The following is a 13,654-nucleotide window of genomic DNA, read 5'->3' as shown; positions in this document are numbered from 1 at the left end:
CGGAGTGATTTTCCTATGAACGGTAAAATTCAATATGTAATTTCTACGACGATATCACGATTCGTACGGTTGTTTATTAATCTAGTTGAAACACGATTATCATCGAGTTGTCAGTCCCTACCAGGTGAACAGGTAACTTTTAATTGACGGAAGTGAGCATCGATTTGTGGTATGCCAAGTGATTTTTCACGGTGTAAGAACCACAATCCAAGATCATCTATAGAACTTTACGTTTCCGGCTAGCTGCGGAAATGAGAGCAAAAACAGTAGAAGACTTACATAGGAGCACAAGCGCAAAGGAATTTCAAGCGCAGTTTCCAGATTAAAACGATTTTCAATGTCGAATTTGAAAACGAGACTGTATTTTTTACACATTCGTAGAGTTGTCTTGCTTGTTCGATTAATCATTTATATAAATATTACAACGTTGATCACAAAAACATTACCAGATTTATCTTGCCCATCTTCTCCAGCACGGTGTCCATTCTGGCTGTTGATAACGAACCACTTCCTGGAAAGGAATACCTTTCGGATTATGTCCGCAATGGGATGATGTCTTGCTCGAAGCGTAATCAATTTTTTTTCTCAGACGATCAAGATTTTTCCACAAACACTGATAAATTACGCATATCCTGTATCACGGATGGAGCTAAATCGACGCGATATGTTCCCTTAATAAAGCGGTACACAACGTTCTTGCGACTAATTTCACCAGACTTCGATTTCATTCGCTATCACGGAGAAATCCTGCTTCTCGTCGCTTGGAAACTTCTACGAAGCCGGCTCCATGAAAGAAACCACTAATCGAATTAATTGATCACGGAGATTCTGCGGTGGAATCGGAACCCTCGTTATTCCTCCAGTCACTATTGTCTTGAGAAAAGCTTCTCATCGGATCTTTCTTTCTTTCCAAGTTATTTTAACAATTTCTGCTTGCCATTGACCAAATATTATCCCGTTTCTTTGTCACGACATCATTTCCTATTCGAAACACCAAATCGAATCGGCCTTCTTCTAGTTTTCCTCGTAATCTTTTTTCACCATGTCTCGTTAATTTAACGAGCAAGTTCAAGGACCGATTAAACAAAATAAAACCGGGAAACGAGTTTGAGGCGCGACGTCTCGTCGTGGGCATGGAACGCGAGAGGATCGCGGCTGCGGAACCTTCTTGCTCGCGATTGTAGGTTGAACTGCCAGGTGAAAACACAACACCTCTCAACCTGCACAGGTGCACACAGAGGCCTCTCGGCTGGCCCCTGAAAGGAAGGGGGGCCTACTTGTGCTGCGGGGACTGTTCAGCACGGATACCTTAATCTTTGCTTGACCATCCGACCGATATTGTTTGACGTTTAATATGCAGAACTAACATTAGAAGAAATGAGCAAATTTCAAGAACCTTTGGAAAATTTGGCAATGGGATACTTCCAGAGATTCGCCATCTCTTGTATCGTAAAACTAGGGGAATGGTTTTCTTTGAGATAAACGATTCATAGGTGTCAAAAAACATCCGACAACTTTACGAAGAAAAGGTTTTGTTGCAATTGGCATGAGCAATACGAAAGATAAAGCTTCTCGAAGATGATTTTATGCCCCCCTCATTTTTTCTTGGCCGCCGAGACATTGATTAAACGAAATTACATATACATGCAGTTCGCTCAATTCGATATCGGACAAAGTTAATACCAGGTTTAATGACACGCAGGTTAAAACCTTCGCGTCGATAAAGTTTTATTGCTCGACCGAATACTTTTCTCTCGGCCTAAAGCTTTCGACGCTTCGAATGGAAGAGACGTTTCGAGATAAGTTGACCGGGATGGGCGTGAACGACCCAAATTTTACGCGACTCGGCGCTTTTGGAGTTTTTGCCTTGCTGTCATGAATGAATATTTATACGCAGCCGAATGCAAGGTAATATGTAATTTGTCAGCACGGTAAATGTACGCGGAGTTACGCGGGTTCGAGGGAAAATGCTTTATGAAGCATCAAAGATACCTTCCTAAATATTGCTTTTACTTCAAAGGAACATGTGCACGTAATTCTAAATAGAAGTGGAGAACGTGCAGTACATTTGGGCTAAAATATCAACAGCTAGCAGTTCTTTCCCTTTCTTGCATTTGCTTGTGCACTTTTCGATGATAGCTCTATTGCCTACGAAGCAAGATCTGACCAGCTGGCCGCCATATTACGAACCTACGCGAGAAGAGACGTGTACGCAAGAAGAATTTGTAATTTTACGATTCGTTTCCTGGAACCGCGCGATACTGTTGAGAATTCTGTAAATTTTCTATCTGTACGTCTTTTCGAAAAAACAGAGAAGAAACGTAAAGGATTTTTGAAAGTGCAGTCATGAAAAACGCCAGCCAAACCGGGAAATACGCAACAGTAACAAGATGCAGAGCCAAAAATGAAAACGTTGCTGGATGCAGAAAAGGTACGAAAATTGTTGGCATTTTCTCTTGGAAGTTCTGTTCGTTTCCGTGGGCTTTTGGTAGTCGTGCTCGAGTACGATTGCGTGTATATTGTACTTAAACGGGCAGCAGGTGGAACAGGAGGTAAAAAGCGGCCAACCAATAGTCAGTCGTGGAAATCGCGAGAGGTGTACGCGTGCCACGTGCTTTCGAGTCACGAGAGACATAGCCTTCCACGGGCTGGAGGAAAGATTAGGGAAAAAAACAAACAGAGCTTTGTTCCTCGTTCGAATTAGGATGCTGAGGACAACGATGTGGAAAGAAATCGTCCTTGTTTGCCTGTCTGCCGACAACCTTGCAACGGAATGCATTCTCGTCTCTTCTCGCTACCGAACGACTGGTTTTTCTGCAGTAAAACGAGACGCACGAACGTGATCACCAGATTTTTTCCTGTTTCCACGGGGGAGGAGAGTTCCGCCGTCGTGCTCGATCACCGGCCTTGAGCACATTCTTCGTCGCGGTGGTCCTCCGAGTCCTGGCGACATTTCAATCGAGTTAATTCGAATCCAGTGAACGTCGAGTTTGCAAATTACGCTTTGAACACACCGCGAACTGCAGATCGAGGTTTATTGGATCCGAATTGTCGGCGTCGTTCGTTTTATCGCTCGTCAAAGTGTCTCATGAGCTACGGAACGCAATGTAGATCGAATGATTTAGCATCTACATGATCCTTGCGTCTTTTTACAAGATCGAGAGCAAGATCGAGAATCGGTATTTTTGTATATTGCTTTAACAAATACCATTTACAAAATGTTTGAAGTCGAGCTATGCCATGTTATATTCTGCGTTCTGACAATAGGAGAAAAAGGAGATAAGGTGAAAAATTTCATAGACATATTCCATCGTTCAGGAAGACAACGCTTGTAAAGCATCGAAGAGACGAACGGTTGTAAAGTCGGCAGTATCGGCCTTGTAACCAAGAAAGAGCAGGTATGTACTTGTTCGCGGAAACGCAGCACACCGAAGGTAGAAATAGAGGAAGGTTTCTCCGGCTCGTTTTCACCGGTAATGTCGGTAACGTTGTACTGGTCTGCGCCTTTACGCGCATTCCTGCGATAACATGACCAAACGAGTCGACACGATCGATTAGCAGCAACGCCATTAACCATCGTCGGCTCGCGTAACCGAGCCTCGCATTTCCATCGATATTTGAAAAGTGTCAACCATTCGACAAAATTATACGCAAATATTGTATGTCACAACGTTTGGAACATCGAAAATATTTCGCGGGCATAGCGTATACAGAAATTTATGGTCAATGGTACAATCTACATAAGTCTGAATGACCGATCAGAGAAATTGAAATTAGTCAGAATGATATTTACGACAAAATAGTTTGACTATATTTTAGATTTTCAATTAGACGCATCTCGTTAGTACTTTTGCGATCGATTAATATTTTTATTCGTTACTAACATTATAAGCTATGAAAAGGTATATGTATTTTTTTCGAAACCAATAATTTAAGCGAATATTTTAATTCTTAGGGGATTAAAAGCAGATTAATACTCTATCGATAAAATAATTCCTTCCTTCATGCACGCGTTCCTATGGCTCCACAATTAATGACGCAAATATCAATCATTGCGACTTATTTTATCGTTCGCAGTGCAAAAGTATATGGAAGTAGAAATCGGCATCTAAATCGATATGGAATCGTTAAGAGAGTTGCTTAATGATGCCACCATATCAAATAAAAATTATTACGGGTGGGAATGGCGCATTTTGCTACCTCGATTACATCGATCGTCACGATTATAGTCGCATGAGTGTTCGCATATTGCGTTTAGTATCCTTATAGACTCAATAAAAAAGAATGCTTCGCATCCATACGATACGTTTAATGCAATTGACTGCACACGTCAGGCGTAAATTCAAATAGAAAAATAGAAAAATTGAAGGTAAACACGTCCATACAAACATCTGAATACAATGAACTCTTAACGATCAGCCTAAGAGAAATTGCATTTGTCAAAGATTTTCCACGCTCACGCACCAACTGACTGACGGCAATAACCAATGCTTGTTTAAATTCACAAGCGTTCACAATTCGCTTGTGAATGCTTATTACGCGTACCTCGGTGATTTCAATGACCGCATAGACGCGCAATAAGACTTGGAAAAACATGCACAAAGCGGTGCAATGTAAAACACGATTCTAAACAATTTAACGTGGAACGTGTTACAGAAGAGTCGCATTTGAAAAGGAGATAATCTCATAAATTTCCAATCCACGTTTCACCTTCCCTTGTGCAACTTAGATGTAAAGGACCACCTACTAGAAACACGAAGCAATCGTCTTGAAACCACAATCTTAAACACGCGTGAGTGGTACAGCTTGTTACTTAAGTGGTGCACTTCACGTGCTTCAAAAGACCACCATATTCAGCCAGATAAGGCGATTTTCAAGCGGAATGCGTAACATAAACTTTTGAAAAGTAGTGCGTTGTCTTCCGGCTAATGTGTGGCCAATCTCGGTTGATGGCACCGTGTATATCGCTTAGAATTTAATTATATCTTCATTCGCTTTGCTTCCCCTATATGAATTCGAAGTTGTTCCAAGTTCTGTCTACAGCTCAACAAAGTTCTCCTTTTTCAAGTTCAGCCTTCCATTATAGGTCGATTATATACATATGTACACTCCCCCGATATATGCGTATGTATTTCGAGGTCCTAATCGGTGTCAACTACTGCACGTATCGACCTACTGAGAAAGACCCGTTAAGTTGGACCTCCCTTCCCCTCTCTTCATCTTTTTCTCTGTCTATCTTTTGACTTTTAGAACACCGAACGGCTCACTCTACTACGCTGCATCATTATGCCATTTAAGCGGGAAAATCGTCAGAGTTCGCAGAACTTTAGGACGATTGTAATTTTATTTAACATAAGTTCTTTAGGAATTCTCAAGATCGATGGCGATGCTAAATATTAATGGAAATAACGTTATTCAGTGAAATGCATTAAACGCAGAGTATTTGAGGATTTACGAGACTGAGCTACACTGTTGTATCGAGCGTGGGCGCTCAGACCGTCGCGTGGGCTCATTCAAACATTATTTCGTTATTCCATTCTCGTCTGTGCTGATTTCATGGGCACCAAACGTCCGGCCAGCCACCTTCGTGACTTTTCCCGACTATTAACCATTTTCTGCACGTTCTGGACCTTTTGTCCAACACGATGCTTCATGGATAAGATATTATGGATTTACATATGTCAAACAGACTGTTATACTACAAAGCAAACTACCGTTACTAGTCTTCGTACTTTTGAAGTTCGCGAGAAAAGACAGTTACGTTCTAGATTATCCAGCAACATTTATACAATTCTTACGGAAGGTCATCGATTTCACAGAAACTTTGAGTGATTTCCACTGTGGTTGCAACAAATCCAGAGATATTGATTATTTAAGCAAGAACTTAAGTGTACTTATGTGTATGACAACGTTCAAGGGAACACGGTCATAAAATATTAACATGAAAATCATAGCTCGCAACTCGAAAGAAAATGACTATAATAAGCGACAACGGCAGAGGAAGCGTCGCAGAAATAAGTATAAAAAGCTGCTCGTAATTTCAAGATATTCGGGTCGCGAACTTAAAGGCCGATCTCGAACATTAGACGTTTCTTGCACGTTCGTTGTTTTTTGTTCGACATATCGATCATGCCTATAGGTGCAATGAATTTAAAAGGGACCCATTTTCGAATAAAATAGAACAACTGATAAGATCCTCAGTCCTATTTTACGTGAAAGAAAATTGAAAATATTCCAAGTGAGATTCCTTGACTTCAACTTTGCGGAAATATCATAAAGATTGTTCGATCCTTTTACTAGTAATAACCGTGACACAGCATATATATGATGCTTGATAAAAATCATGGCACACTGACCTTCAGTAGTATTTTAGAATAAATTTACTGGGGCCCACCGACGGTAACGGTGCCCGATTCCGATGCGGGGGACACATTTTCGATTCGATAGGCGTGCTGAAAGGTCGATCTACGAGGATCTACGTGATTGTCGCTTCGTTGCCATTGTTTTCGTGACTCGCCTTTCTGCAATCGACTTAATTACGATTTCATGACACGTAAGTCGGTGTGCAGACAACACTATTTCGTATGCACGTCCAGGAAAAGTCCGGAATATTGTTATCGAATGGCTGCAACAATTTACAATAGTTGATATTTGATCCGATAAAACTAAAGCTTTTAACGAAATCTCCTTGGAGAAATCCACCTCGATTATACATAACAGAGAGGAAGTATGGTTTAAAATTCAATGCCTTTTATTCGCCTTCAAAGCCACGGACTGAAGTCCACTTCCGAGGCGTTCTTAATTAGCCTGCGAAGTCTAGTAGCCCGAAGCTCGGTCGAAAGAAATCGGAACACACGACAGCAAGAAACATTTCCATGGCCGTTATTCCAGCAACATATTGCCTTTTCTCCGATTATCTTGACGAATCGTCGAACAAGGTCTTTCGTGACAGGGGTGCGCGATGCGACGGAATCTAGACCAGTTCCAGCGAGCAGATCGAAGAAAATCATACGAAAGAGACGTGTGAATATGTAGATTAATCGGTTGTTTGCGAGCAAAACCAGCGAAGGATAGGAGTGGTTCGATTCGCGCGCTACTCGATTACTCTCTTATCTATCGTAGTAGGTTAGTGGGCCGTAATTTTTGCCGCATCCTACTGCGATAAATCGTCTATCTTGACCGGCCGATTTTTCGCTTCGTTTCCTCTTGTTGCATTCTTTCATCGTTTCGAGGAGAAACGAAAATTTCACGCATGAAGGCTTACCTAAGAAGTTTAACTGGAAGGCGGTCTTTCTCTAGTACCGCGGTGTGCCGATGATAGGTTGCACCGTAAGATTAGACTAGTCGTTGATAAGCTCTTCAGGCCGTAAGTTCGCCACAGTCATGCCAATACAGCGTTATCCTCGCCGCCAAATAAGAAATAACAAACCGCATCTACCGATTCGTGTTCGGCAATGTGGAACTGGCGCGAGGAGGAACTTTCGAACTTGAGATGATAAGCTACTCTCACGACGAGGTCGTCGATAGATCATCGTCGCGTGTTCCTCGATTTGTTCTATGTACCGTTGGACTTAAATGCCAGGGTTAAGTAACGCACACTCTCACGAGAAAAGATGAATTTACGAGTGAACGCTTACTAAATTAACTTGTTCTATCCACGGTCACGATTATCCAGACGCTCGGCGTACTTGTACACAACCACGCAATTCGCATTTATCAAGCCCACTTTCTAACACGTTTATGGAACTCGACGATATGTAAATCTCGGGCTTTATCAGAATATAGCCGAAGCATTCTTTACATCTTATAAAAATTCCTATCGTTCTTGTAAAATTACGAGCTAAAATCCTTCAGAAATTCTTCACGAAGCTCAATGCTGAAGTCATCTAATGCTTATAATCTTCTTTTTTCCTCTTTCGAAACGGAAACACCCTACTGTAAGCTAGTCTATCTCCCACTAACTTTCTTCACGGTGTTCGCACGAAATACATTCCTAATTCGCGGCTGAATCTCACTGGTGAGTCACTCGACACACACGAACAAGGACTGGTGCTCCTCGTGGGTGGAGCACGAAACCCTTAGGCCCAGACGAAATCAATAATAGCACGCCTCCGCGATATAGAACGCATAGAGACAAATTCGTCGTACAGTAAATAAGAAGGAAACGGAATGAGCAATGGTGAAATTCGAGCAGTTACCTCTAACCTCCAAGAGACCGATTGATCTTCGCTTAGAACGTACTGACGTCACCCTATGGTGATTCGCGATCGATCGATATTGCCTGCTCACGATTCCAGCTCAGCTCCGGAGATGATTTAATTAAAAGAACTCGAATGACAAGGGCCAGGAGTCGATAGTGTAGTATTACCTCTGTTCCCCTGTCACTGGATTGCTGCCAGTATATCCGAGCTCCTGTCGGATTAAGCGAATAGGAACAGCTGATACTCTGGCAGTGAAGTTTTCCTAGTATCGTGTTCGCGTGTTTCGAATTGGGGTTTGCTCACATCATGAGGCTATATATAATAACGAAATAATTAACTCGTGGAGAATGAACAGGTATGGGTAATCCTGCGCTCTATGATGTTCAATGTCAGTCCATTGATTGACGTTCGACTTTCGATGTAACGGTAAATGATGAATCTATCGATATCCAGTGATGCAAGTATTTGAATAGGAATACAAATTTATTGCACGAAACGAGAGAGAGAGAGAGAGAGAGAAAAGTTCATTCAGACAAATCGTTGAAAGAACAGAAATCAGATAAAGAAAGATTTATATCCTTGCAACGCAAGTCTTGTTTCAATAAACGAAGCCTAGCCACCAAATTCGGATAATTTCTCTGGTTAGGAAGAATCTATCAGACAATCACGGAGTCCCGTCCCTTCTTCGGATTCCCCACGACGACGACGCCACCGCGTGCAACATCTTGGCACGAGTTCAAGCATTCGTTATTCCTTGCACGCTTCACGGCTGTCCCCTCTTCATTCCGCTTCTTTGCGATGTGGCGACCAGCTAGCGACGGTCTTTTTCTTGGTTATCCGTATTTACGATTTTAGGAGACACTCACAACGACGAACGGAGATCGAAGAGAATATAAGAGAGACAATATTTCGTAAAAAAATTCGATTAAATCCCATAATTAGGCGGTATTTGCATTCTAATCGTTACTCGTTTGAGAAAGTTTACAATTCTTCGTTTTCTGTCTGAAATGTTTCTTCTTTGATTACTTTCTCAACCAGGTATTAAAGTTTTGTCGAATTTGATCCACCAAGATTTATATTACAATGTTCTGAAGACGCTTTGCTTTCACTTCGTTCGCTTTGAGATAGCTCGCAAGCTTATTTTACTTTATATTCCGTAAAAGATAGTATACCTTAAAATCTGTGAACCTGGTACTGCAGCTTGGTAAACAGAGTTATACTTAACGGAAGCCATTCCCTGTTACCTAATTAATCCAATCGTTTTCTATCGGCCCGATAAAATTGTAGTAGAAGAGCGCGATGGAAGGGAAGAACGAGTAAAATTCGGGCCTGTTCCGCATTTTGACAGGTGAAAAATTGTGAACGCATTCTTGCTTGCCGGTCTGCTTCGAAAGAAGGCACGAGCACCATCATCTTCTCTTTGTCGATGAAATAAAAAAAAAAAAGAAATAAAATAAGATTAACAAGGGAACGAAGATTGCCGTTCAAATGAGGTGGTCATTAAGGCGATTGCTTATTACTCATGCCAGCTCTTTTTGCGACATCACATTTTTCACCAGCGATTTCTTCGCGTGCTAAGAAAAAAAAGAACGGTTTACGGTATCCTGACGGGCCGAAACGATAGCGCTGTTTATGCTATCAGCTCGAGACGTTATCACTTTCACAATGTGTCTTAGACTTTAGACTGTCCAATGCCCGTAGAATCACCTAAATTAGTTGAAAGTTCGTTCTCTATAATCTCTTCCAAGTGAAGTCCAAATGAAAATTAACGAAATTTAAATCGATACCGAGCTGTTACAGCGGTCTAGTCGGATATTTAAGACGACGGGGAACAGCAAATTAGAAATAAGTTTACCGTTAGAGAGTATCCGAAGCGGCGCTCGTTCGTCGTAAAAGCAACGCGAACCTACACTTCATTAGAAGCATGGTTATTATCGTGGCACGTAAACCGATAATTTATATCGAAAAGAATCACTTCCGTGTTGCGGAACATCGTCATATTTAATTGTAACTCTTCGAGGTAAGTAGGAGCAACATTTCACGTATAGCACGTTCGTTCCACTGGTCTCGTGCCGTCAACCAAGAGAAACTCATTCATGATACATGATGCTCTTGACATTTAACGATAAAGAACGTCCAACTGTTTGCCCTCTTCACCGCTACTTCTACCTTCTGGTCGTGTTTTACCAAGCCACTCGAACATTTTCGGTAACGCCAGACCTTCAAAGGCTATGCTTTATCTCTCGTGCGATAATACTCTTATCTTGCTCGCCATCTGTCTTTTAGGGTCGCCAGAATATCCAAATTCCATAAGAAACAGTTGTGGATAACAAACGAGTGTTTCGATCATTAATTTGAGACTTTCTTCGAGTTAGTTAGTTCTAGAGTAGTTAGGGGCTTTAACACAGGAAGCAATAGTATTTATGAAAATTTATTCGTTTGGAATAGAAACTTGGTTTTTGTTTAAATACATAGTTATTTTGTTACAAATCTTGCATTTTCCTCGTTCTAATAACAGCCATAAACTTCAGCATGGACTGAATTTTATTAATGGACAGTAACGTAGGATTAACATTTCCCCTAATGATTTGTATTTAGTTCGGAAAATAAATCGCTACGTACATCCATTTGTCTAACTTTTTATTGTTACTTTATCGTTACTTTGACACGAATGCTGCACTACTTCTTTGCCGATAATGTTCGAATCTCCTTTCCATTCCACGTATTAACCTCAAAACGTTAATTTGCAGTTAGACCTAATCACCTGAGCGATCGGGAACTGTAACAAACCTTTCTCTAATTTCCGATGTTATATGAAAATAACACGACCGACATCAGGACCAAACTCACTAATGAGAACCAGTCTCGGCATGGTAAATCCATAGGGAAACAGAGAATCAGGGTCGACATTATAAATCTATTAAACATTCATTCATCTAACCTTGACTGTGTCGAGGTGGGAAAGTGGTTTAGACAGCTAGCAAACTTGTACTTTCCACATCGATTTCCTGAAACAAGAAAATGTGCTCCTAATAGAAGAAGCCCTCGACGATAGCTCTCGATCAAGCGCGCGTAAATGTCGATAGACGTCACGGAAAAAGGGAAGAAATTACGACCGTTCAATTGCGTGAACGATGGAGGAAACGTATGACAGGTTTTTTCGACAAGCATACTCCATTGGCATTAATTGAAATCGAGATACCGATCAGCAAAGTATAATTGACTAATTAGTTATAATTTTTTAAATTCAGCATCGAACGAAATGCGATTAGAGTATGTTATCCTCCAATTTATAATTTAAGATCTGATTATTGTTCTCCGTTTCGAAACGTAATTTTCTGGGAGATCGACCGAACCACCGCGTCAGTCATCTCCACATCACATAGGACCCTTCCAAGGACATAGTGCGCTGAAAACTTAATGGAAGAAGGAGCACGAGATTTAAAAAAAACCACTATGAATCGTCTTACACAGATTCCACGCGAAACACACAGACTTCGGTAATAACTTTCAGACATACAGTTTTCCTCTATCGCAAACACTTACTCAATTATTATTTTTTATTTCTCTCTGCCGAACTTGAAACGAGTAGTAATTTTATTCAAATCGATGCACCATCCCGCAACATTTCCATTAAATTCCTGTGTCAAGATAAAATGTAGCAAACGTTGATGCTTTTTAAGCAAGGCCCGCATTTCTTCGTTCCGAAAGTTCATTTCGTAATAGCAAATCATGTGCCGGGACCGGCTAAATGACAAACGTTGTTCTAGCGATGGTTTTCGTAATATCCATGAGGGAAATACCATTGCAATGTATGGAAAAAGAAATCGGTTTGAAATCCCGAGATACCTTGCCGACGATCTATCAGCGGTCTTCGTTTCCTGCATCGTCGAAATCAATCTGATGTCCAGTCACTTTCATTTTCATGCCTGAACACGACCCGAAGAGAGATAGCGCAAGAACGTTAATTAACGCAACATCGCATCCCCGTCATCTTCCTGGTCCTTGAGTTACGTAAAAACAAGAAGTGACTTGCAATCGACGGCGACACCACACAAAACGGAATTCCGTGTTGCACGTGTATCACGTGTCCGCGCCAACTCGACAACGCGTCAACGATACTCGCCACATCGAGAGGATCTCTGGTGGTCTAGCGGAACGCTTCGAAATGGCTCGTCTAGTGGTGTATTGCATCTGACTTGCGGTATTTTCCGGTATGACAGCATCATGAAACTCGATGATGCTTGCTAGATACAGATCGGTGACTCGTACACTTCCGAAGAGATGTTACTATCGCTAATCATACGCGATTTATTTCAGTAGCTAATTGAACCGTTTAATTCAAAAGTGATATAGATAGAAAAAGTTAATTGCTAGATAATGAAAGGAGAAAGTAAAAATTCCGTAAGAGGCCGCGTGGGCGATTCTCACTTATTTTGTTAGCCACCGAGAAACTAATGAAGATACGCTTACACAACTTCTGTACAACATAGAATGAAGCTGCGATTCGAGCTGCGATGTTAAACCAAATAGGCAAAAAATTGACTTGTACCACTTTTGCATTAAGCAATTCAATTATTTCTACAATTTATATAACGATGTATAACGATATTCGCGCTTCCGGCTTGGACTCGAATCAAATTCATAATAATTTTTCGGATCGCGCCGATGAAAAAATGATCCACATCCTCCGGTCAATTGCCCGACTGCTCAACACGGATAAATTCGTCTATATTAAAAGATAGCCGACAAAGGGTGTTCACACTTACGAGTCAGCGGGAGTGGCGCTCGTGTGACGGCGCGTGCTGGTCGATCTCAGCAAACGACATCTTCTAACGTTGATTTCTATTGATCCTGTGCGGCTGATGCTTCCAATACATGTAGTTCACGCTCAAGCGTTAAATGTCCTCTCGAAACGCGCTGGAGTGCGGTTCACTTTCAACGACATCCCTCTTTGACCAGATCTAAATAGGAACGGGGAACTGCCAGAATCTGTATACACAAGATCGATCCCTTCGTCTCGCAATATAATTCCCTTAATCGGAACGAGAGAAACGCGATCTTCTTTGCTACTCCACTCACTTGCACACACTATTGACAATCGATTGAACGGTATATCTTTAGTAATTACGTAAACGTTGGATCGTACGGATGATTCACGAAAATGCGCGTTCCGAGTTGGAAGATTCCACGAGGAAAGATCTCGCAATTCTCGGCAGACGCTGCTCGTCTACCACAACGGGCACGAGAGCGTCGACCACGTGGTGGAAGAAGCGAGGCTCGACACGACTCGAAGGAGTCTCCGGCGAATTCTGCGAAGTCTTTGTGTGCGTCTACAGGCACGTGTGTCTGCGTGAAAATGCGTGTTTCTCGCGTGTCACGTGGCCCTTAAGGCTGGCTCACAAGGGGCAGAAGCGTTGGAGACCGAAAGCCATTGTTGTCGTCGCGTTAGC

At 41.7% G+C, this 13,654-nt stretch overlaps 1 protein-coding gene across 3 annotated transcripts in view; it reads right to left on the bottom strand.

Moving 5' to 3' along the window:
- Nucleotides 1–13,654, bottom strand: part of DAAM (disheveled-associated activator of morphogenesis-like protein) — a 43,469-nt gene that overhangs the window by 19,297 nt on the left and 10,518 nt on the right. Inside the window, exon 1 of one of the 3 annotated variants that reach the window (XM_033345758.2) lies at nt 12,971–13,275. The exons of 1 other annotated variant lie outside the window; for it this stretch is intronic. Coding sequence is in view for 1 of the 2 variants with exons in the window: in XM_033345757.2 (XP_033201648.2) it covers nt 447–485 (39 nt within the window). In the remaining variant the exon portion in view is untranslated. Of the gene's footprint in view, nt 1–446; nt 1,147–12,970; nt 13,276–13,654 lie in introns of those variants that run through there. One more of the 3 variants, XM_033345757.2, reaches the window with a different exon arrangement.

The sequence above is a fragment of the Bombus vancouverensis genome, chromosome 9 (genome assembly GCF_051014615.1).
Source record: "Bombus vancouverensis nearcticus chromosome 9, iyBomVanc1_principal, whole genome shotgun sequence".
NCBI classification, from domain to species: Eukaryota; Metazoa; Arthropoda; class Insecta; order Hymenoptera; family Apidae; genus Bombus; species Bombus vancouverensis.
This window is presented reverse-complemented; position numbering and strand designations above follow the sequence as displayed.